Raw genomic sequence first — 27526 nt, 5'->3', positions numbered from 1 at the left:
CTCCGTGGGAAGGGTACACCAATGTGAATATTTTAAAGTTAAGTGGAAAAGTTCTCATTTTCATTTACTTAATAGGATGACAGCTTATCAAATAAATAAGAGATTATTCCTGCCTAGAGATGTTATATAAAAGGAGAGCTTGAGAGAGAGAACGTGAATTCAGGAAAGAAGCATTTGTCAAGCTCCTTTTCAGATGAAAATCAGAAGAAACATTTTGTGATATAGGAAATTCAATGAGTTATAAAGAAATTATTATGTGGTAATACAGATTTATATGGAATATTATTTGTACGTGAATGGATGCAGAAAAAGTTAGTGTACAGATTTGTTTATATTTCATTCAAATGGTACCTCCCAAATCATAGTAAGTTTTTTAGGAAGGATCCTATGTGCCGAATAATGAAGTGATTATTAGTTCATTTGTAATTTTAAATCACATAAAACAGTGATTTTCAAACTTACTGTGTATCAGAATAATCTGGAGGACTTAATATATAGATTGTTCTCCTCTGATTCCATAAGTCTAGAGGAAGGCCCGAGAATTTGCATTACTAAAAATTCCCAAGCCCTGCTAAAGCTGCTGGTCCAGAGCCCACAGTCTGAGATCCTTGAATACAGAGAAAATTTGGACAAAAGAGATGTGGAAAAGTGAGTCTGATTTTCCCAGCACTATTATAAACATAGCTGGATTGGAGAGTACAGAAAGGTTTTATTTGCAAATATGGTAAAAACAGTTTTATATGTAGTGGGAAGCAAATGACTAAAATCATCTGAGCTTTTTGTCTCATGTATCTTTGAGATCATGCTCATAGTCTTTGGCTAAGGAAAAAGAAAAGCCTCTGAGTGCTGATCCCATGTCAACAGCATTCTTTTACTAAGCATTTGCAAGACATGAATTCTAAAACCAAAAATCCTTTTCAAAAATCATATCACAGTTACAATAGAAAGTTTAACATTATTTTTCCAACCATATACTTCAATTCGTATGACTAAATTCACATGTAAGTTTAATACATTAAGAACAACAACACACAGACATTCGTTGCTTTGTCTGACACTGGGAAATGCTATGTTTAAGTAAACAAAATGCTGGCATAGATGCATTAATTAGATCTACAGAGAATGGCATACATGTGGCTTTTTAATGTTACATAGAAACAATTTTATAGCAAAAATACTTCAAACAGTCCCCGATATCTACTATCTTTTCAGTCACTTGTTTCATTACATTCTTATTACAAATGTCCTTATTTTGTCTCATTTCTAAACCCCTGCTTCAGGGAAATGTGTAAATCTGTAAGAACAACTCAATTAACATCCTTGCAAGACTTGGAAACTATTTCATTTCTTCTAAGTATTCTATTTCAATGTCACAAACTGGGAGCCACCTGGTTTCATTATGCTCCACTTCCTTGCACAGCTTGATCTCTTAATCTGAACCCATAACTCATTGACTACAAATACTTACATCCTGATTGGACATCTCCCAGTATGGTCTCTCTCCATAGGACATCACCTCCCAGAGAACAATCCCGTAACTCCATACGTCGCTGGCTGACGTGAACTTGCGGTAAGCTATAGCTTCTGGTGATGTCCATCGGATTGGGATCTTCCCTCCCTTTAAATATAAAATTATGCACATATGTGATCAAGACTGAATTTGTCAGAGTACGTCTAAAATGGAATATGGGTTTCTGCTGAACTATCTGGATGTTCTATTTTAATGCCAAGCAGAAGCAAGTGGCATGCCATGTACTGAAGTGTTTACTTACAATTAATCTGTTGAAAGGAAAACATTTAAAACTTATTTAAATACTGCTGGTTTATATCAACTATGGCACATTAATTACTCATCTGAAAAAAATGACCTAAAGTAGGCGTGCTACATGGTATATTAGAATTGAACGTGGTATCCTGAGTCAACCTTTATTGATTTAACATAGCTTTATGTTTGACCAAGCAATCTTAGTTCAGAATGCAAGTTAATATTTGTAAAGAACTATACCAAAAGAAGAACTTATACCACTCCTTGATATATAATTTCTCATTGGTATTTGTTAACTAAATAAATTTTAAGTTAAATTATACTCTTAAAACACTCTCTTCGATTCATAATCAATCATCTCGATAAATTTACCCGATGCTTCACTTCATCATGAATCACTGAAGTACCTTCCATGCACTAGGTAGGCACCACATGAACTAACTAGATATAATAACTACATTCCCAGAACTTACAGTCTAGAGGAGAATCTTGCTTAGCTGAGTTATGGGAGATATAAAGATATAACTCCCATGGAATTTGCTCTCAGTTTAATAAATATATTTAATAAAAATGTGTCGAGTAGCAGCCATATGGGAAGTATTAGGCAAGTCGCCGTGGGTGAGACAAATATAAATAACACACTAGCCCTTCTGTTTGGAAAATCTCAGGCAACTAGGAATGACCATTAGTTGTTTTGAATAATGAAATGCAGAACGAAGTATCTAGTACTTTGTTTCTCAAACTTTATTATATATATGAATCAGCTGGAGCTTGCCCCCATTAAAATGGAAGCACTGATTCAGTAGTTACAGAGTGTAGCCATGGTCTGCTTTTCTCAAAAGTTCCAGATAATGCTTGCTGGTCACACTGGTCATAGACCTTCCAGGGTCTACGCAGCAGAGATGGCTATGACGCAGAGTACGGGGCTGAGAGGCTCACTATAGAGACTGAGGAGGTCACATATGAATTGAGCCTGAAAAGATGTACAGATCTATTTTAAAGACTATTTATTTGACAGAGAGAGATGCAGGAAGAAAAGGGAACACAAGCAGTGGGAGCAAGAGAGGGAGAAGGACTTCCGGCTGAGCAAGGAGCCCAAAGTGGGCCTTGAACCAAGGCCCCTGGGATCATGACCTGAGCTGAAGGCAAACGCTTAACGTACTGAGCCACCCAGGCGTCCCTATGAGCAGATTTTTGATATAAAAAAAAGGGGCTCAATGCTGAAAAGAATTCACATCATCCAAATCATAAGGCCTATTCATAAAAAGGTTTGTTTGGCTGCCTAGCACTTCACTGGTTTTGAAGTAGTGCTGGGGGCAGGGGGATGTGAAATATCGCTATGGAGAAATGTATCTTAGGAAATAAAGTTATTGCACCACATTACACCTGAGCTTCTTCATGCTATTTGGAAAAGTAAAAGTTCTGGTTCATAGTATAACTGTGGGGCTAAGTGACAAATTTCAATAAAACCTTTAGCATAGTTCCTGGCACACAGTAAAGACTCAAGAAACATCAGCTTAGCCCTCTCATACTTGGAGGGAAATACCATATATCAAACAAAGTATCAAACAGAGAAGGAAAATGTATGTTCTCAAAGAAGTTTCCAGTGCGATTATGCTTCAGAGTATGTGGAGGAATATAATGGAAAAGGATGGAAAAAGATCAGGTTGAGGCTTAAGCATAATCCTCAAGTAAACTGAGCCAGCTTAATCCTGCAGAGGACAGGATTGATCTACGATTGGAACTTTCTCCATAAACTTGGGGCTTTTCCGTGATGCTTTCATACAAGTGAACTGCTCAAGGAGAATACTGCCATAGGTCTTTGAAGGAGGTGGGCTTTGAAGAATGCATGAAACGGCAGTGGAGCGAGCACAGAAAGGGTGACTGAGCACAACCTTCTTGAGGAGCTAACAGCCGAAGGCTACATGATGCTCTATGTTGGTGAAGTAAAATAAACCAGGTTGGGGAGACGGGAGTGAGACTAATAGCCTTGGGAGGTCCTGGGGAGACACTACAGTGCACAGTGTGCCCTGCCAGGAGTGGGATGGTTTAGAATCAGAAAAACGGAACAGAAAACTTTTATGGTCCAGTAGAGGAGAAGGTCTTAGAGGTTTCCCTTTCCTTTCTCTCTCACTCACTCATTCACTCTCTTCTTCACAGTTTGTCTTACTTTCAACATTTTAAAGGATCCTTTTCATACTCAGATTTGGAGGGTAAAAGAGTGCCTGGGTGGCTCAGTCAGTTAAGCTTCCAACTTTTGATTTAGGCTCAGGTAATCTCAGAATCCTGAGATCAAGCCCCACATCAGGCTCACACTGGGTGTGGAGGCTATTTAAGATTCTCTCTCTCCCTCTGCCCCTCTTCCTCCTGCTCACCCTGGCTCCTTTCTGAAAAGTAAGTAAGTACGTAATAAATAATAATAATAAGTAAGTATGTAATAAGTAAATATAAAATAATTTTATATATTTATATATTAATATATATAAATATATATTATTTATATATATAAATAAAAATAATAAGTAAGTACGTAATAAATAAATAAATTTGGAGGGTCTAATATTGCCATTTTCTCTGACAATACATTCAATCCTAAAAGTACCTAATAATACCCAAATTAACTTATTTGCACCTGCCTAGATCAAGTTCTGGGTCTAAGGATTCAAGGTATCAAATATCATTAATTTAGAAAAAAAGAAAATTATACATGTGACATGTGACAAAATCTATTCAGGATGCCAAATGACATCATCTGGCATGTTTTCTCTTCCTTAAAAAGCTCTGAGAATTAACAGAAGTCAAACAAAGCTATATTCACAGAGCAAAGGAAAGATAATATTCTGCAGTACCAGTTATATATCTTATCTCTGCTATAGACACTTTGCCATTTGCTTTCCTTTGTCCGGAGCCAAATTACTGAGAGCATAAAAACTGTGCTTAAAAGGAAGTCCTTTCCTTGATGAAAACTTTGTATCTATTTAGAAATATAAGGCACAGATACAGGTCATCTTATGAACATCCTTAGTTTACAGTAATCTATGAACATAGACAAAAACATTAGGTTGATAACTGTCAGGAACAAGAGACCTATTTGTTGTGTTTGACCTCAACCAGGATGAAAATGGAACACACTGAAGTTGTTTCCTCTTATGTGCTTCATCGCTCTTTTCCACAGAGGAGAGCAATGAGAATATTTTAATAAAATTGCTGAAAATAATCCAATCAAGAAATGGGCAGAGGACATGAGCAGACATTTCTGCAAAGAAGACATCCAGATGGCCAACAGACACATGAAAAAGTGCTCCATATCACTCGGCATCAGGGAAATACAAATCAAAACCACAATGCGATATCACCTCACACCAGTCAGAATGGCTAAAATCAACAAGTCAGGAAATGACAGATGCTGGCGAGGATGCGGAGAAAGCGGAACCCTCCTACACTGTTGGTGGGAATGCAAGCTGGTGCAGCCACTCTGGAAAACAGCATGGAGGTTCCTCAAAATGTTGAAAATAGAACTGCCCTATGACCCAGCAATTGCACTATTGGGTATTTACCCTAAAGATACAAACGTAGTGATCCAAAGGGGCACGTGCACCCGAATGTTTATAGCAGCAATGTCCACAATAGCCAAACTATGGAAAGAACCTAGATGTCCATCCACAGATGAATGGATCAAGAAGATGTGGTATATATACACAATGGAATACTATGCAGCCATCAAAAGAAATGAAATCTTGCCATTTGCGACAACATGGATGGAACTAGAGCGTATCATGCTTAGTGAAATAAGTCAAGCAGAGAAAGACAACTATCCTATGATCTCCCTGATATGAGGAAGTGGTGATGCAACATGGGGGCTTAAGTGGGTAGGAGAAGAATCAATGAAACAAGATAGGATTGGGAGGGAGACAAACCATAAGTGACTCTTAATCTCACAAAACAAACTGAGGGTTGCTGGGGGGAGGGGGTTTGGGAGAAGGGGGTGGGATTATGGACATTGGGGAGGGTATGTGCTTTGGTGAGTGCTGTGAAGTGTGTAAACCTGGTGATTCACAGACCTGTACCCCTGGGGATAAAAATATATGTTTATAAAAAATAAAAAATTTAAAAAAATTGCTGAAAATAGTAAAGTACAGAAAAGTGATCCTTTTAAGGAAAAACAGGGCCACACCTGTATTTCAGTTTAGAAGGAGAATCCTTCCCTGTGCGGTTTTGGACACAGGCATAAATGCTATGGGAGGGATGTCTCCTGGGAGCCCATCTTTTTAATGGTGGCTCTGCCCTGCACCATCCCTGAACTTGCCTGGGACTGGTGTAATGTGCTCTCTAAGCTAGCACGTGGTTACAGATTTAAGCAAATTATTTTCCAATCGAGTGCTAGCTATTTACTTTCACTGGGTACATTTGATTGAAATCCTCACAAAAAGGAAATGCATTTGGAAAATTAATTGGTAAATTATTTTAAAGAATACATTTAAATTTTGAGTTGTGCTGTCTTGCTAATGTTTTGTAATCATTATAGTCTTCCAAACTATAGAAATAGAGGTAAACAAAGATGGCTGGAGATTATGGAATATTTTTGGTTTTGGCAATGGTTTTATAATATACATAAATCAATTAATAAAAGTGTCTGATCATTAACAGACTGCTCATAAATATCTTGCCCTTTCTTCTCTTCTAATTCCTTCAAGTGGTTAACACATTTTGTATATTGATACAAAGGATTTATTAAATGAACATAGGAAGGAAAGCTTATGGTTAACTACAATATATTATTCAAATTTAGCAATTGTTGCTATTGCTGCTAAAAATAAATCAGACTAAGAGGAATTTTATACATATTTTTCTTTTTCCATGATTGGCAAACAACATGGAGTCACTCTGGCTTTAAATGAAACACAGGAGTTCAAGTAGTAGCTCTTGTCCAATCTGTTGCCATGAGTAAATTTTTTTGTCACAGTTTGTAATAATTTGGAATTCTTAGCCTATGAAAATCTAAATAGGTTGTAAAGCTGAGGAAATACATGCTATTCTTTTTTCTTGGGAGGCTCTTTCCTTGTCTGCCTTCTGTAACTAGTAAACTTAGTTGAACATTTTGGTCAAGTGTGAACTTATTGGTGGAAAATTTAGGAACATTCTAGGCCAAGTTGGTCACTCCAGGTTCTGTGATCCTTCTACCTTTTAATCTTATGAGTAGACTGGGATGTTCAGAAGAGTAACTGTTTTGCTTACTCCATTTCTGCATTCCTAGAATTTAAAACAAGAGTCTGACTTTCAAGTTCTCCTGTTTACAACAGCTTGTTTCCCAGAGGTGTATGTAGATTTGTGGAGAGAGAATATAATCACTTACGTTTACGGCCTTAGAGTGGTAGATTTTACTGAAGCTATTTGATAATTTGGGGCATATTTTAAAATACAGCTCACTTAGAAAATAATACATTGAACCTAGTTTTTCAGAATATACAAATATTAAGAATGAGCTAATATATAACACAATAATAACTTTAAAAAATCATACTATTTTCTTATGCCTTATTTCTCCTCATGCTATTTAACAATGTTGTTATTTCCATAATAGTAATAAATATAAGAATTATTAAACATCAAGTTTTTATAGTATCTATAAAATTATGAAAATATCCCACAGGGTTGTGCATAGATTAAATATTTTAGAGTTTTCAGAATTCTATAAAGATTTTCATTTGACTCAACAAACAAAATACATCCTACAACAACTATTTCAATTTTAATATTGCAGGTACTTTACCAACCTAAAAATAAATAAATATTGTTGTCTCTGAATATGAATATTAATCCATTCCTTTGTAGTATGAGGTAAGTACAATTTTTATACATAAAAATTAATTATGCATGGCTAAGATTCAAGTGCTGAAAATACATGATGTATTTACCTGCAAGGTAAGTTTGTCTACTACAGTTAACTCCAAAGACATATTAATAAAACAAAATCAAAACATCAAAAATAAAGAGGCCATGTTTAAAATTTAGAGCACCAGGGGAAGGAATTAAAATTTTAAGTGCTAGATGAAGAACATATGAGAATAAAATATTAACAGGAACAAGAGTCATAGTATTCAGGGGCGCCAGAGTGGCTCAGTCGGTAAAGTGTCTGCTCTCTCTCCCTCTCTCTTTCTCAAATGATTAAATAAAACCTTAAAAAAAAAAAAAAGCATACTATTCATTTCATTCTGTTTGTGAAATATCCCCAAGTTCAACCTATTAGGCTTGGTGGCAGATGGCTAAAGTGTTGTGTATATATATATACACAACATATATATATATGTTTTTTTTCCCTCACAAATGGCAATGTAGTCTACATTTCCTCAGGCAACTTATGGTCCAGTATGTACAGGAGAAATTATAAAGTACCTGAGAGGGACATTTGATCTTCAGTCCCATTTTTTACACATTATTTACACATGTTGGGTAATTTTAGAACAAGCTCTCTGTACAGTAGCAAAACGACATTTTAAGCCAGATTAATGATTTGTTGTGGGGGCTACCCTGTGCATTGTAAGATGTTTAGTAGCACCCCTGGCCTTTACCCACTAGATAACATTAGCATCCCTCCATTTGTGACATCCAAAAATCTCTCCAGACAATGCCAAATACCCCCTAGGAGCCAAATTATCCCTATTTGAAAACTACTGCTTTAGACGGTATATAATAAGCTTTACTTAGCAAGGGAAAATAATTCAGACGAGGTCCAGGATTTATCCAGGATTTTATGTAGAATAAGTGGAATTAACTTTTTCATTTTTTTTCCTTATTATTCACACCCTTTCTAAGGATATTTTTATTTCTGTTCTAGTCAAGTAAAGGCCAAGTTCTTCAGAGCTGATTTTGATACCTCCTTTTAGTAAATATAACAGTATCCTTTTGAGATGTTTCCCTCTATTTTTAACTTTTTTATGTTTTCATGCTTTTTTATTATTTTATTTTATTTTTATTTATTATTTTATTTTATTTTCTCCTCTCTTCTTACCTTCTCTTTTCTTCTTTCCCCCCTTTCTTTTTCTTTTTTGAAAAGGGGATAACTTCTTATTACTAATAAAACTTTAGTTAAACACCAATTTCTTTATCAAATGGAAGTATCTATGACCGAAGAGTTTAGTAAGAAACAAGTTTTTTACTTCCAGAGTAAAAAATGGCTACAAAAACATTAATGTCATTGACATAGTGAGACACTGGATACAAGTCCCTGAGGGCCCAATTTGGTTCTGAAATATGGGTGAAAGAAGAATCCATACATTTTAATAATGCCTTATTTCACAATAAGGCTGACTGCCTTCAGGTTGAATATCTATATATCTGAGACTATCAAAATAAAAAAAAATGGATCTATAAGAGTCTGACTCACTAAATTTCCTACAAGTCATCCCTTGTACAATTTATTCATCCTTCTGCTTCTTGTTGATCACAAAAATCCCTTTTTCCCCCTACTCCCCACCCCAATAAATTCAAACTTATATTGTTTGACTTCGTTTATATTTTTCAGGTCCAGAAATTGCTTTCTCAGTTATATATGTGCGAGACATTTTGAAACTTTAGATGCTTTTCAAATAACTGCCAAACACATCCTTCATTGGGTTACCCAAAGATTTGGAGTGATCATTTGGCATACTTCTTTTCTGCCACAGTAAAACTATTCAAGTACAACTGCTATTAATGAGCTAAAATTTTGAAATCAGTTGACAGTTTAAAGTTTGGCTGATAAAATGCTACTAGGCACTTAGAGTACTCTAAAGTACAACTAGTTACTATAAAGATGATTTATGAAGATGTATTTTTTACAATATACGAATACATTGTAAAATGAACACATTTACTTAAGGTGGTCTCTATATCCATATGTAAGCTCCCCAGATAGTTATTCATTTGAGAAAATTCTCCAATTGCCTGGAGCAACCTCAGAATCATAGCATATGGAGTATATCTAAAACCTCAATTACAAAAAAATTAAAATTTAAACAAATTTAAAAAAAATAAAACCTCCATTACAGAGAAACCTCTTTAACAGACTGAAGTTAATGCTTGTTTCCCATATTGAAAGCTGCAAACCTAGAATCAGTTCCTTTCCGTGCTGATGTCTCATCTAGGTATAGCTCAGTAATTGGAGTGCAAGAGAATTTATAGTTATTCGTTCCATCTGTTTAGCAGAAATTAAGTGTCTTGGTTTCTGGTCAATTTTTAGAATACTGTTTAATTTAATTTAGCCAAGCTTCTTAACTTCTCTGTGCAGCTATCTTGTCATTCACCAACTGAAAATTATGGGGAGTATCTCTAACAGCTGGACTGACCTATGAACCTTAGCTCCTTGAACTTTCAAATTTCTGTCTGAAACATACAAGCTTATCAAGGATGCTGATGTTTTTGACATTCATTATTTTGGACTCTTAAAGATGGTCCTAAGTTTGGATTTACTTATCTATTGGATGTCATATCTGGATTTACTCCTATAGAATTCTTAAAGAAAATTTAAAAGAGAAGAATAAAATGGTGCAATTAAAGATACTTGGGAGTCTCTGGGCAGAGGCATTACATAACTGCTACACTCAAATCCAGGATTATAGTTGAAATAGTCCCAAACCTTGTTCACTTTGTCTAGAAATAGCAGTTGGAGTAAACCTATTCTCAAAAGATCCTGCAATTCAGTTCTCTAAGCTTAATGAATTTAGACAGTTCAAATGAGGCATTTGGCTAAAAGCCTGAATTTTTCAGGCACTCAACTAAAGCCAGCTCTTTCATTATGGGTTAGGGGGTTTCAAATCTTGATTTCTAAAGAAAAGGAGTATAATTGCTAAACTCTCTGGACATTAAGGCATAATATCTCATATCTGCCCCAATTTTTCTCTAATTATATACACAAATCTCTCCCTGCTGATTTCATAAATGCTTAGCTGATCCACAGTTCACACTGCCTACCCGTGAGCTCTGTCAGGTCATTCTTAGAGTGACAAAGGACTTCGGAGAGTTTATCTTAGTAAACCCTAAGTAATTGAGTGTTTAACCTGGAGGCAAATATTGGCTTCTCAGGTTAAAAGTGGAACCACAGAGATAAATCATTTGACTCAAGGATTTAGCATCTATCTATTGTCAGGAACTGAACTTCATTCACTGTAGACAACAGTAGAAAACAAGGTGAAGGGCAAGCCAGGAAGACTCCCAGGGGAAGCATCTGTTCTAATCCCCAGTAGTTCAAATCTAAAAGCCATTGAGAGAATTGCTCCAGCAGATGTTGATTGCCACAAGAGATCAGAGACAGATGATTTTTTAGGTAGCAAAAGCTTATCCCTTGAACTTTTGAAATGTTTCAACATTATGTGAAATGCTTAAGAATTTCTTAAAATACAAGAAAATCTTCAACTTGCATTCTAAGTTATTCTATTGCTATCCAGGTAATGCAGTATACAAATAAACAACTTTTCTGTTACTTTCTGTTAGTTTCAAATTAGGTCATCTGATGTATAATGTCTATTTTCACCAAAAACAATACAAACATATACAGATAAGGTTGAAGATATTTCAGAGTTCAGTGAGGTTTTAAATATTAAACTTTTGTGTTTTATAGATACTCAACCGTAATTATTTTAAAGATTAAAGAAATTCATTTGAAAGTGTATATTTTTAGCACTCTGAACACAGTTTTCCAAAGAAACAATGTTATAAGCAAATAAATCAGAAAGACCTATTCAGTATATAATTGCAATAAAAATAACAGAAACAAAAATATTAGGTTCATTCTAGTTAGTAACTAAAAAAGTACGAAACTTGAATAAGCTTGATTTGTTTAATATTGATGATTGAGAAATAAGGAAAGATAATATAATAGGTTGAGAATCTCATAAATATCCAAAAAGACAATTCTGACTGGACATAATGGTAATGGTTCCCTTATAGGCTTATATTTAATAAATAACAGCTTGAACTAGGGGTCAATTTCAGAGCAGTGGTCAGCAAATGAAAAAGGAAAAAAGTCACGGAAGTGTATCTGAACCATGACATATAGAATTATGGTTGAAAAGGGGTGACAAGACAGAAATGAGTCAAATTATTAGCCATTCCAGACATCCAGTGGTAAGACTGACTTAGGACTTCAAGACTGTGATACTTCCCAATGCCAAAGGAGCTGGGCTGGTCAATGACTTTGGGGCACTAGGAAAATCTTCAGGTAATGTGTAATCACATATTTGAAAATGTGGGATATTCACAGCAAACTGGAAATAATATCAGAAAGTGATTTTTACTAAGCTTCCAGGCTCACCAACATTACAGACTAGACCAGTCACTATGAGCCTGATGTTTAGTCTGAGTCAAACCATTAATCTGACTAGTTAATTTGTCTTCTTGCAAAGTGAGCCTGTTGGAATTAGAACAATGATTAAAATTGATTTATTAAATTGAAAAGATTGTTAAAGCAAAATAAATCTGGTTAATTAACTTTGATATTTATATTATTTTCTCCTCCTCTATCACTAATTCACTGCTCTAATGTCATTTTATCAGGGAAACTCTTGTAATCTTCCTCACTGAAATAACATGCCCCCCCCCACACTCCACATATTCTTCATCTTACTTCTCTGCCTTGCTATACCTTTACTAGTTGGTTTATTACCCGAATTCCCACACTAGAATGTCAACTCATAAGGTCAGGGCTTTGTTTTATTTACTGTCCTAGAACAGTGTCTGGCATACCATAGGCACTCAAACATTGAATGAATGAATTATGCACTTAAGAGAAAATTTTTAGAGAAAATGTTAGAGACCGTGTAATATTTTACATACAACCTCTGTATTACTATGTTCCACTCTAAAACTATAGCTATGATTTTTTTTTCCTCACTTAAATCTGGATAGATTTTTTTCACATGTAAAATGCTTATGGTATCTATCTCTGGGAATCAGGTGACTAGAAAGTACTAGATCTCTCATTAAATATTGATGCAACAATGACAACTGAGATTATGATGTCTTCTAGCATTTTCTGATATTTGAATACATGACTTTACTTTGTGAAGCTGCATGAGGCATATCCATACTGATGCTAAGAGAGTAGGGAATAAATTCATGATTGACATTACTTATTTTGGTTCAAAACTTAAAATATATGAAGGCCACTGATTAGATATTTATGTGTTACCTTTTTTTCCATTCATGTGAGGACATATGATATATATTACTTATCAAAATAGTATGATTTTCTTTTTATATCAAACTGTTTCTTCATATTCATAGTTTTTAGTCCTTGACTACAGAATAAAGGCTCATGTTCTCTATTATTTATGTCCTTAGAATGGAGTTATCCTGAAGAGGAAATTTTAACTACTTAGCTTCTAACTACTTGCATTAGCCACTTTTTTTTTCTTTCTTATCTTGCAAATGAAATTAGGTAAAATAACTGTAGCAGAATATTTCTGGCATCAAGTTGGCAGAATTACAGAGAAAAAAAATCAAATAAATTATTATGTAAAATAAGATTTCTTTCTCCTTCATTTAACACGCAATGCCTGTGATAACTTTTCAGTTGCTTTTATCTCCTAAAAATCAAATAGTTACTAATGGGTTATAAATGTAATGAAAGGGAGAAACTTCTTATCCAATATAAAAATCTAACTGCAGAGGTGCCTGGATGTGCCTGCAGGCAGTTGTGTCTGCCTTCAGCTCAGGTCACGATCCTAGGGTCCTGGGATCGAATTCGGCATTAAATTTGTATTTGGGGTGGGGAGGTAGGGAAAAAAAAAAATTCCTGCTCAGCAGGGAGCCTGCTTCTGCTTCTGCCTGTTGCTATCACTGCTGGAGCGCTTGCTTGAGCATGCGCACTCTCTCTTTATCTCTCAAATAAATAAAATAAAATAAAATAAAATAAAATATCTAATTTCTAACCACTTAGTATACATCTTCAGGAAATAAAAAGGAAAAAAAAATGAAAGTGAAGAATATAACGAAAAATAAATCACCTGGCTCTCTCAAATTTCCCAAACCAGTTTATGTGGTAATTATATCCCTAAAATGAATTTGGGGGCTTGAGAATTGGATTGACTTTATATAATAGAGCATGTAAATTAGATAAAAGCCTATATTTTCCCAAACTTGATCTTGTTAAACGGTAAATTGATCACCATCGTGGTGGAATTTTGGATCCCATCTATTTGAACATATGAATATAAAAATGTTCATTTGCATAGATGCATGCATGCACATAAGAAATGCTAACCGCTTAAAATAAAATTTCATAAGGAAAAAGGCTAAAAATAAGTTAGTGGTAAACAGTCTTCACCAATAATTTCATGGTTCTCTTAAACTGAAATGAGTTGGTAGTTCAGTGCAAAAAAAAAAAAAAAAAAAAAGGCAACATGCCATAACTGTGCTCTGAATTCACATGATGGGAAACCAAAGAAAGGCAATTCATATTTTGTTTGTTTTTCTCAACAACAAAAAGTTTCTGATGGTTTAAGTTTGCAGAGCTAACTGCTCCATCCCCAGTAAAAGATGATTTATAGCCTTTTGTATGCAGCTGCTGTTATGCACCCCATGCCTTTCTTCAAAACATGCTATATCATATTAATACTATAAATCAAGACTTTATATCACTTGATAAAAACTAAAATATTCATTTCATTTTTAAAGTGCATTTTCATGACATAGTACCTAGAACAGTGGTTCTCAAAGTGTCCTTTATGCACTTCAGGGTGTCTCCCAAGAACATTTCAGAGGGTCCACAAGATTGAACGATTTTCTCAAAACACTAGAGCATCACACCTTTCTTACTCTCAAATCCCACGTGTACAGTGGAATTTTACAAAGGTTACAGGATGCATAATCACGTCGTATAATGGAAAGTGTCAATGTTTGGAATTTCTGCATAACTCAGTAGTGAGAAATGAGAAGAAATAACTGTGTGTGAGTACTAAAAGAAATTCTGATTTCCTACTCAGTTCCCTTATAAAAAAGAGAAAACATACAAAAGTGTATTTTATGATCTGAGCTGACACTCACATCTCAAGGAATACTATTGGGACAGAAGGCAGGAAAACCTGTGATACACTTAAGACAGTGTTAAAGCAGCAGAGAAAAATGTCTGGTAATTGTTTTGAGTTTCAAGGCTCAATGTCTTCTCAACTCCTCGGGTGTTCCATCCAGTTTAAAAGAAAAAAAAAGTACATACGAAATTAGTTGATATAAATTCTGTTCCACTCTCCTAACTTGCCTGTTGATTGCCAAGCTGTTTTTAAAATGAGATCAGTAGACATCCCATATTCATTCAGTGGCACTGAATCAAACGCCTCTCATGATTCCTTAGTGCAATTACCCTCTACCTAAAGGCAGGAACATTCTGAGCAGGAATTGGGCAACAGGCTTAGTGCACTGAGGCACTGAATGCTAATTTTTGAACCCCAGTGACTCTGAGTGATATGTGTTAAGTGTGACCGAAGTAATGTGGGTAGCTTCTTCTTTTTTTTTTTTTTTGAGATTTATATAATTTTTTATTTTTTATAAACATATATTTTTATCCCCAGGGGTACAGGTCTGTGAATCACCAGGTTTACACACTTCACAGCACTCACCAAAGCACATACCCTCCCCAATGTCCATAATCCCACCCCCTTCTCCCAAACCCCCTCCCCCCAGCAACCCTCAGTTTGTTTTGTGAGATTAAGAGTCACTTATGGTTTGTCTCCCTCCCAATCCTAGTGGCTAGCTTCTTAAAGCAGATTCACCAGAGTGTGTTTATCCAACAAGAATGTATGGCACACACTCTTAAATGGTGAACCTGTTTTTCTGAAGTAACCATAAATTATAGGATTGCCTAATCAAATAAAGAAAGTGAATGTCTAAGCTGAAAAGTACTGGTTTGGGTTTAAAAAAAAAAAAACTAGACTTCATTATATGACAATGTACTAACTTTTCTTATTTATTAACTATAAATTTATTGAGACCAGAGTTTTATCTCAGGCAAGTATGCTTCCCAAAACACTATATGCTTAAATAATTCTGAATTATGATATCCTTTGCAATCCAATTTTAAAGATAATTTCAAAATAGATTTCCCAAAACATTTTGTATAATAGCAGGGTTCCTGTAATATGTACAAATTCTCAAGAATTAGTATGGCAACACTCATTTAATTGTTTCAGTGTGTTTGTTTAAAAAACAAAATAGCAGTCCTATTACTTTAGAACATACCTAATAGTTTAGGGTAAATTATAAAATTGGTGTACCAAACAAGGAGATTACAGGAGATTAAAGATTTCTAAATTATTCGAGAAATGCAGATGCAAATTACAGCTTCTCAGAAGGAAGTTTGGACCCCCACAGATATTTTGAGAAGTTTTGAGAAAATACAAAGATGAACATTGAATAATTCTAAACAGCTGTTTATTGGCAGTTAATGAGCCATTTGGTTGGTGTAGTTTTTAATAATCTTCTGAGAATAAAAAGTGCAGAGAGCCTGTCGCATTTTTATTTCATGAATGATAATGAGGAATCTTGACAGAGCAACATCTTTTTTTATTTTTTTTTTCCCCTACTAGGGTTAAGAAATGGTCTTCTGTACCCCTGGTCCTTAAAAGTAACAGTCAGTACAAATGGAGCTATGAAAGTTAACCCAATATATTCTCTAGAGAGCAGATGATCCAGATTTGGATGAAGCTTCCAAGTTTCTACAAAAAAAAAAAAAAGTCATGCCTTAGAGTTTCCTGGAAATCAAAGCTAATATTGAAAAAAAAAAAATGCTCTAGTTTAAAAATAAGATATGGCACAGAACCTGACTAAATTACCAGAAATCTAATATTTCAAATAAAGGCCTTTTAATCAAATACTTTTTATTAAAACTGGAAGTATATCACAAACATATATATAATATACTATATATATAGTGATTGCTGTACCATGGACGAGACCTGCAAGAATGATACTTTCTGTGCAGTGTGTTTAAAGCTCAATAGTAGCAGAAGGTTATGAAGGATATCTTTAGAATGCAGAGTAGCAATGAGCAGAATAAAAAATATTTCTCAAAACTATAAATATATTATCATCTGTTGCATACGTTATCTCCTGGGATGATAATTTATAGTCATAAAAATGATGCTTTGCTGTAGAATATTGGCTAATTTTTCTGGAGATGAGAGAAGGAACAGAAGGGACACTAAAAGCACTATCCACATATTTACTCAGGTTTTGTAATTTCTTCAAGTTTTCAGAGCTTTATAGTCATAGTCACTGCTATAAATTTAATTAAACTAGCTGTTAGATATAAAATTTTATTTTATTTGTTTCGCTCTCAACCTAGTGAGCTGTATTCCCAAGAACAGCAACATTTTTGTGCAGGACACATCTTAAGAAATACTAAGATGTTAGACAGTGAATCCACTACAGAGTCTAGCTGAAAATGGGAAATGCGAAAGAGAGTGTAATGTAAAAGGCATCAGGAGAGTTCCAACTCCTTTATCAACTCATCTAGGAATATCTCCAGGACGCTGTGCTTCTGAATTTCTGGTTCTATCTCTGTGGCTTTGTGGATGAAACTCAGTCTGGCAAATTGGGTTCTTTCTCAGAATGTGAGATAGACGTCACATGACACACTTGGTCATTGATAATAGATTTGTTGAAATTGATGTTTTAGGAAAGAATGAGCTTTTAAATTTTTTTTAAATTAATAACTTTCTTTTTTTTTTTAAAGATTATACTTATTTGACAAAGCAAAAGAGAGAGAGAGAGAGGGAGGGAGAGAGCAAGCACAAGCAGGGGAAGAGGGAGGAGGCTCCCCACTGAGCAGGGAGCCTGATGGGGCTCCATCCCAGGACCCTGGGATCGTGACCTAAACTGAAGACAGGAGCTTAACCAACCGAGCAACCACCAAGCGCCCCAGTAATAACCTTTTAGAAACATGAAGAAAACAGCAGAAGTTGACATTTAAAAACTGCCCATTCTCTTGGCTGGTGCATGGGGGAATAGTCTCTTTTATATGTTGCCACTAGATGTGAAACTCTATAACAAACTATATGGAAAACAATTGGGCAATTCATATATGAAAATCATGCACATATCTGCATGCATTTTATTTATTTCTTTTTTAAGATTTTTAAAATTTATTTATTTGTCAGAGAGAGAGAGCGAGAGAGAGTGCAAGCGCACAAGCAGGCAGAGTGGCAGGCAGAGGTGGAGAGAGCAGAGTCCCTGCCAAGCAAGGAGTGCCTGATGTGGAACTCGATCCCAGGACTGGAATCATGACCTGAGCTGAAGGCAGCGGCTTAACCGACTGAGCCACGCAGGTGTCCCTCTGCATGCATTTTAACTCAACAATTTTAACTCCAGAAATTTATCCTGAGGAAATAATCATGGCCAGACACTAATCATTTATCAGGATTACATCAAAGTAATGTTAAGAATATCAAAACTCTGGAATTTGCTTAATAGTGCATTGGACAAATAATGTATGTATATGGATAAAGTGGGTTATGACACATTATTTAATGATAATGTTAAAATTCATCATTTACAAAATTTTACATTTTATATTTTAAGTTAAAATAGTCAAATTACAAAACAACATTGAGTTTGTAAAAGAAGAAATTACTGGATTGATAATGGATATCATTTTATATATCAATATGTAATATCCCATTTTATAACTATATACATAATTGATAATTACAGTTGGTTACTTTTGGTAGTATCATTAATGATGATCATATCTTTATTTTCTAAAATTGCCATGAAAAAAGAATTCTATAAAGAAATGTCTTTTCAAAGGAACCTGTCGATAAATATATGAAGAAATAATCAGATGCATTTTGAATCATATTAATAAAATTAAATCAATTAGATACTAAAACTAAAAAATACAAAAAAATCATAATATCTATTTTTATCAGTATATAGTTAAGTATACTTTTATTTATTTATTTATTTTAAAGATTTTATCTATCCATTTGACAGACAAAGAGCACAAGTAGGCAGAGAGGCAGGCAGAGGGAGAGGGGGGATACAGGCTCCCCATTGATCAGAGAGCCCGATGTGAAGCTCAATCCCAGGACCCTGAGATCATGCCCTGAGACGAAGGCAGAGGCTTTAACCCACTGAACCACCCAGGCACCCCTTAAGTACGCTTTTAAAATGGGCACAGAAGATCCACTTTGACAAAGAAAATCCACTTTTAGGGTTCTATCATAGGGAAATTATCAGACTTATATACTTAAGAATGTAGATGGATCATTTACACATTTGTATAAAATATTGAAAAGCATCTGACAAAGTACAACATTCATTCATGATAATAATCCTCTGCAAAGTAGGTTTAGAGAAAACATACCTCAACATAACACAGGCCTAATATGAGAAACCCATAGCGAACAGCATACTTAATGGTAGAAACCTGAGAGCTTTTCTCCTAACGCCAGAACCTGGTGGGCAAGGATGTCCACTCTCACCACTTTAATAGAACATAGTATCAGAAGAAATTAGACAACATAAGGAAATAAAAGGCATTCAAATAAGGAAGTAAACTCTCATTATTTGCAGATGGTATGGAACTATATATAGACAATCTGAAAGACTCCACCAAAACCTACTGGAACTGATAAATGAATTCAGTAAAGTAACAAGACACAAAATCAATGTACATAAATCTGCTGCATTTCTATATACCAGTAATGAAACAGCAGAAAGAGAAATTAAGAAAACACTTGCATTTACAATTGCACCAAAAACAATAACATATCTAGGAATAAACTTAACCAGAGAGGTGGAAGACCTATGCTCTGAAAACTATAAAGCACTGACAAAAGAAATTCAAAATGATGTAAAGAAATGAAAGACATTCCATGCTTATGGATTGAGAGAACAAATATTGTTAAAATATCCATACTACCCAAAGCAATCTACACACTTAAGTAATCCCTACTAAAATACTAACATCATTTTTCACAGAACTAGAACAAACAATCCTAAAACTTGTATGGAACTACAAAAGACCCCAGTAGTCAAAACAATCCCGAAGAAAAGAAAAAACCTGGAGGTATCACAATTCCAGACGTCGAGTTATATGACAAAGCAATAGTAATTAAAATGGTATGGTACTGGTATTAAAAATAGACATACAGACCAAAAATACATATATAGAACAGAAAACACAGAAATAAATTCACAATAATACATTCAATTAACCTTTGACATAGGAGAAATGAATATAAATAGGAAAATGACAGTCTCTTCAACAAATGGTGATGGGAAAACTGGACAGCCACATGCAAAACAATAAAACTGAAAAACATTCTTTCATCATACACAAAAATAAACTCAAAATGGATTAGAGACCTAAATGTAAGACCTGGAATCATAAAAATCCTTTAGGGGAACACAGGCAGTAACCTCTCTGACATCAGCCTTATTAGCATCTTTCTAGATATGTCTCCTGAGATGAGAAATAAAAGCAAAAATAAACTGTTGGGACTACATCAAAATTAAAAGTTTCTGCACAATGAAGAAAACAATTAACAAAACTAAAAGACAACCTTCAAATAGGAGAAGATATTTGCAAATGACATATCCCATAAGGGGTTAGTGTTCAAAATATATAAAGAAATAACATAATTTAAGATGAAAAAACAAATAATCCAATTAAAAATGGGCAGAAGACATGAACAAACATTTCTTCAAAGAAGACATACAGATGGCCACCAGACGCATGAAAAGAGGCTCAACATCACTAATCATTAGGGAAATACAAATCAAAACTACAATGAGATACCACTCACTTGTCAGAATGGCTCAAAGAAACAACACAAAAAACAAATGTTGGTGAGGAGGCAAAGAAAAAGGAACCCTCTTCCTCTAGTGGTGGGAATGCAAACTGGCACATTCACTGTGGAAAACAGTGCGGAGGCTCCTCAAAAAACTAAAAATAGAACTACCCTATGATTCAGTAATAGTACTACTAGGTATTTACCCCCCAAATACAAAACACTAATTCAAAGGGATATAAGCACCCGTATGCTTATTGTAGCACTACTTAAAACAGACAAATTGTGAAAGCAACCCAAATGTCCTTTGAGTGAAGAATAGATAAGAAAGAAATGGTACATCACACAACTACACACACACAAAGGAATATCATTCAGCCATAAAATGAGTGAATTTTGCCATTTGCAACAATAGGGATAGAGTTAGAGAGCACAATGTTAATGAAATAAATCAGTCAGAGAAAGGCAAATACCATACAATCTCACTCATATGTAGAATTTAAAAAACAAAACAAACAAGCAAAGGGGAAAAAAAGAGAGAGACAAATCAAGAAACAGACTCTTAACTATAGAGAACAAACTGATAGTTAGAAGGTACCTTGGTGGGGGGTGGGGATTAAAGAGTAGTCTTACCATAATGGAAAAAAAATTTAAAAATAACAATAAAATGATAAAAATTTTTAAAAAGCTAGAAATAATAATTTGACCAATAATTAGGAGTCGATTTTAATAAAATGGTACAACCAGATAGAACTGCTGAAAATGGAAACTTGAAGATTATTTACTGACAGTGAAATATATTCGGCAGGTATATCGCTAAGAGAAAAGCAGGCTATACAGTGATATTATGAATAATCCCATTCTAATTATGTATTCATGGATAGGTGTGTATAATAAGGAGGCAGAAAAAATCTGGAAGAAATTGACTGACAAAGTTACAAATGTTCTCTGTGGGTGGCACAATTACGGATGACTTTTCTCCTTTTTATTGCTTTGTTTTGAAATTTTTATGATGTGAGCATGTGCTCCTTAGGTAAACATGAATTTTATAATGCTTTAAAATTATATCTAGTTGGATGGAGGTACTGAGAATTTATCCTGTTTACTGAAAGTGGCTCAACCAGATCCAAAAATGCGTAAATATAAAAATCCCAAGACTTCAAACATGAGTGAATCATGCTGCCTTTCTGGGGGACACATTAAATCTATCTATGACATTTCAGAATTAGCATCATTATCCACTTTATAAATAGTGACCATCTATTTGCCCAGAAGAAGTAACAATAGTTTAATGTTAAAGGATACATTTCCTTCACGGGAAGACATAATTGACAAAGCATTGAGAGACATGACTTCTATTTATTTGCAAGTCCACATAACACAAGGCGGAAAACAAAGATAAAAGAGGACAAAAAGAAAAAGAAAGAGTGACTCACTCTTGTTGTGTAAGCTGCTTCGGGATCATCCTCTAGAACACGTGAAAGTCCAAAATCAGAAACCTTACACACCAAATTACTGTTGATCAAAATGTTTCGAGCAGCAAGGTCCCGGTGAACATAACCCATGTCTGAGAGGTACTTCATGCCGGATGCGATCCCTCGAAGCATCCCCACTAGCTGGATGACAGTAAACTGGGCATCGTGTTTCTGAGAAGTATTTCAAATACACAGTTAAGATGTGTTGCTCTTCCTTAGGGTATACCTCGGTTAAAAATCTCACATACTGAACTGTAAAAAGACTGACTATATACATTTTAGTTCTAAGAGCACTCCAGCCTAATAAGGCTAAACCAAAATAGCACAGTAGCTGCATTACTGAATACTTCATTACAAGGAGGATCCCAATATTCTGACTTCAGGTTCAAAATTAGATCTTTCCTGGTCTGTTGGTGATAGACAAACCCCTCAGAAATTTTACGTTCAAGAACAGCAAAATGAAATGAATCCTGTGGCTATTTTAGTTTTACATACTTATTTGATTGAATGTCCGTTCTTCCTTCCGGTTTTTCAGATTTTTATTAATTACTTCAGAGAAGGTGGATGTTACATGTTTAAATTATCATTATAAATAAATAATTCAGAATTAGAAATATTTACTGAATATTCATTTTCTACTCAATCTTGAGTTACAGGTTATAAAATGGAAGACAATAAAACACAAAGTCAGAGGTCTGTATTTAGAAAAGTTTCCAGTTTACTTGGATTAAAATAGAAATACACGATTTATATGATAAATAGGTAAGTAGATACACACATATGTATATACCTATGTGCATAAATGCATGCATAGATAGATATAAAATTCTATGTTTAGTTTTATCTACACAATAACAACTTAAAAGAAAAAAAATAACAACTTAAAAGAATATTTATTATAATGGTTTTAATCATCTGATTTGAAAAGTACTTGTTTTTTGAATGCTTGGGAAAATAATTGCTGGTAAAATTTGTATTTGCCTCATGAATATTAAAATAAATAATTTCTCATTTATAGAAAATTTAAAATTTTCCTCTATGAATGAATTGTACTATGCTTCCTGTCTATCTATTTCTATATTATAACACTGAAAGCATATTAAAGACAGAGTATAAAGTCTTTTTTTAACCCTTGAAGTGATTAGTGATTGGCAGGATCTTGTTCCCCAACAAACTTATTTCTTTGAATATTTGCTGAAGCAATCTTTAAAAATAAAATTTCTAAGCTAAAATCATTAAGAATATGTATGGATGCATATATATCACCGAAATGATATCTCTGAATTGAGACTCCTTTGGAATTATAAAACTTGCTTATTTTCTGAGACAAAAGCTCTGTGTGAGAGATAGATGGTTTTCTATCTAATAGCAGTCTGAGGTTACTTTAAATGAAGAAAAGAGAATGCTCATCTTACATCAATCAACGTTATTTATGTCTTACTTTAAGGATCTTTTAGAATTTTCTATTTTAACCAATGTGAATCTCGGCAGTACGAAAAGGCTGAAGAAGTTCACACAAATTTGTTTTAAAAATATAAACCTTTAACTTGGGATGCTGCAAAATAAAGATATGATTTTAGTCTTCCTCTTACTATTTAGTTCCCTCAATTTCAGTTTTACTTTAAACTTCGTTATCTAATAACTCGCAAAATATTAGAGGTTGTCTCACATTTTCAGCGATTCATTCCATATTTATGCATATATGTGTATAGATAGAGGGATAAAAGATATAGATAGATGCGGATGAGAGATAGATGAATATATATAAAATCTTCTACTTACACGTAAGAAACTGTCCAAGGAACCATTCTCCATGTATTCTGTGACAATCATGACTGGTTTACCTGGATATATGGTAAATAATAAATTAAACATGATCAGCAGAGTTCAATAGATATCATGTCATGAATATGTATAATACAATTTGATACACTGATGAATTAAAAAATGTAAAAGCTTTCCTTGTCTTCCCAATTTTGCAAAATTGCAAAAAATATTTAATAGAAATAAAACAAAAAAATTGAAGATTTGTTTTCAAAACAAGTGGCTATAACCTGTAGTATCTCAATCAGCTTATTTGGCATGGCTTTCTGTGAGCATAAAATATGCCCCCTTTTTTTATCTTTAGTTGAATCCTAGCTGATCTACAAAATGAAGTATTTCTGCCTTCTAGCCCAACATATAGCCAGGATTTCCACAATCATTTATCCTTTGTACAGACATTTATAGAGCTATGTACTAGGTGTTCCTTTTTATGCTGTTAGAGCAAGTAAATCAAAGTCCCCATCTTCATGGATCCTATATGTGATTTTCATAAAACAATTAAGATGAATAATTAGAATTCTTAAAAATCTGTATTTGATTAACACATTAAAAATATAAAATCCATGTTTAAAAGGAAAATAAAATTAAAATAGCTGTTGGCAGTAACTTATAATAACCATTTTAGAAATATGTGCCCTTAAATACAATTAAATCTTTCAATGAGCATTTAACTTTATATAGCACTTATTATGTGCCAGATGCTGGTTTAATTATTCTATATATGATAACTTTTTAAGTATTATCATTTCCATTTTACACATGAGAAAACTAAGATATGTGGAGGGTAATCAACTTACTCAATGTCATACAGCTAATACATAATAAAGCCAAAAGCAGCAACTTGAATCCACTATGCTGTTACTCTTGGAAATTTATACTGAGGGAAATATTTAAAATATGACAAGCATTAGATACAAGAGTGTTAAGTATACTGTTATATGTATGTACAAATAGAACAAATGTTCAACTATATAATGATTCAGGCAACTGATGGGTGTAAATTCTATGGATTATTCTGAATTAAAATAACAACTCTGAAGTCTGTGGCATTTTAGATAATTGTCACAGTTTAATGTCATGGGAGCCAAGCTGAAAGTATACCTCTCTATATATATTACAATAGCAACTTGGAAAATAAGTAATGCAAAATGAACAATTCAAAAAGACAAAGAAATATGAAAAATGGGTATTTTATATATAGAAAATACTAGTTAATTTTTTGCATGATTAGAATTATGTAACATTACATATTTATACATATATATATATATAACATACATACATTACACTACTTTATGTTCACACCATCTTGTGCTTTAGTGATATATATTATTCCCATTTTATGGTGTCCTTAACTGAAAGCATCATGGATTTAAAAAACCTGCTGAGGTTACACAATCAATTAGTTCTCCAGCACATTCCCAACACGGCTATCTCTGATTTTAGAACCTACAGTATTACTACACTATAGTTCTCTTCCTTTATTTTTGCTATAATATTGTTTTAAATATAATTCCATCATGTTACAAAAAAACATGCTTGTCTTCCATGTCTGAAGGACCTGAATCTAGTCTTGACTAAGCACTGTTGAAGGACCTTGAGCAAATAGCTTTTATTTAAATTGATTTTTTTCTTATTAACATATATGTATTATTTGCTTCAGGGGTAAAGGTCTGTGAATCATCAGTGTTACACAATTGACAGCATTCACCATAACACACACCCTCCTCAATGTCCGTAACCCAGCCACCCTAGACCTCCCCCACCATGCCCCAGCAACCCTCAATTTGTTTTCTGAGATTAAGAGTCTCTTACGGTTTGTCTCCCTCCCTGGTTCTTTTTAACAAACATTGATGCACCCCTCATTGTACTGCACATTTAAGTTTTCCTCATATGTTCCTTCTAAATCATGAAGTTTAGTTTGCTATTCTGATGATAGAAAATAGCTTTCTGAGGAGCCTGGGTGGCTCAGTCAGTTAAGCATCTGCTTTCAGGTCAAGTCATGATCTCAGGGTCCTGGGATGGAGCCCCTGTAGTCCTCCCTGCTGGACTGGGAGTCTCCTTCTCTCTCTCCCTCTGTCCCCGTCCCCAGCTTGTGCACTTTCTCTCTCTCTCTCTCTCAAGCAGATAAATAAATAGCTTAAAAAAAAAAAAAAAAGCTTTCTTTGCTTGCTTTTTCTTTTCATAGGTAAAAAAACTTAATTCACACTAGCTATGAATTATATGGCTTGGTAGTATGAAGGTTATACTTGCTGTATTTAGTATTTGGATGTATCCCAAGTTATAGGTCTTATTTATTAAAAGGTAAAGAAAAATTATTTAAATTCTGTAATTTTCAAATAATTTTTATATATGTAACAATTGACTGTATACCAATCTGTTTTCCTTGAAGGTACTGATTTAATATTTTGGGTAACATATCATATATATCTAGTTAATCTGGTAATGTCTGAAACGTCATTAGGCAAAAGCTTAAGCCTCTAGAACTTGCTTCTTCAAAATTCTAATTAAACTTTAGATTTAACAATATTCAGGAAGAAAGGGAAGATTCAACATTTCCTTGAAAACTTCTATCTATCCGGAACTGATCAGTCTAATGCCTAAAACCTGGTCCCAGAGACTGAGCTGAAATTAAAAGAATGGATGACTGAACAAATGAATGAATGAATGAATGAATGAATAAAATCCTTTATATGTATGTTCTCCATAAATCATTATAATTTTCTATGTTCTTGCCTTAATACCATTCTATGAAGAATAATATGCTAGCAAAATCCAATGCATACAGTAAGTGTAGTCACAGATATTTTGCCTCATACAGCCAACTCTCAATTACAGTGGCCAGTTACTGGGTTTTCATACTACCCAGACCTTTGCTTATCACTCATTTCCTTCTGGCGCCCAGCCTTAGGACCATTTCGTTTCTTGTTAGCATGTCTAGTGGAATGTTTGGCAAGGGAAATAAAAGTAGCTGAAAAATCAAACCAGTCAATTAAGCCAAAGCCCCATGACCATTCAGAAATCAGATCAGGCTGCATTTAGCTCTAAAATTTAGATATTTGTAAACACATCAGTTAATATGGGCAAGTCTAAAAATATGCTTTACATTAAGTTCAAAGATTCAGCAAACCCAAATGTACAGACAAAGAATAAACAGAATCACAAATATTCCACCTTGGAAAGCCTTAATTTCTAAGTTTTATTTTTTTAGTATCTAAGTTTCTATTCTACCTTAGTTTCCCTGTGCTTTTGATTATAATAAATAAGGTTAAAGGAAAAGAAATTCTCTGCATTAGTGGTGAGAACTAGTTCTAACATGTACTAAATATAGCTGGAAATTATTTATAAAATATCAGTTCATCTGCACGTGGATGCAATGTGTTCTTCTATCAAGGTTGCATGCTCTCTCATACGTATTTTGATTTAGAAGTGATACTCTCATGTTTTCAAGGGCTTATATTATTCGCTGCTACCAGAAATCCTAAAGTGCATATGAATATCCATAGTGAAACTCAATAAAATTATTGTTGGATGACTGGCTGAAATGGAACTTCAAAAATAAGCAAAAAAAATGTGCAGTGGAATTTTGCTTTTGTTCCTAGGTTGACTCATGAGTATAAATAAAATTATGATCTTTCATAACTAAAGAGTTCAGGGAAGCAAATCAGTCTGTTACAATCAGTTCATTTCCCCAACTA

The 27526-nt window shown here is 34.1% G+C and overlaps 1 protein-coding gene across 2 annotated transcripts in view; it reads right to left on the bottom strand.

Moving 5' to 3' along the window:
- EPHA3 (EPH receptor A3) overlaps positions 1–27526 on the bottom strand; it is a 364189-nt gene that overhangs the window by 22340 nt on the left and 314323 nt on the right. For both annotated transcript variants that reach the window (XM_082745038.1, XM_082745039.1), the window contains exons 12-14: positions 23787–23848; positions 21966–22175; positions 1469–1618 (exon numbers count right to left, since the gene is read on the bottom strand). In XM_082745038.1, coding sequence (XP_082601164.1) covers positions 1469–1618; positions 21966–22175; positions 23787–23848 — 422 coding nt within the window. The remainder of the gene's footprint in view (positions 1–1468; positions 1619–21965; positions 22176–23786; positions 23849–27526) is intronic.

The sequence above is a fragment of the Mustela nivalis genome (assembly GCF_964662115.1).
Source record: "Mustela nivalis genome assembly, chromosome: 1".
Taxonomy (NCBI): domain Eukaryota; kingdom Metazoa; phylum Chordata; class Mammalia; order Carnivora; family Mustelidae; genus Mustela; species Mustela nivalis.
This window is presented reverse-complemented; position numbering and strand designations above follow the sequence as displayed.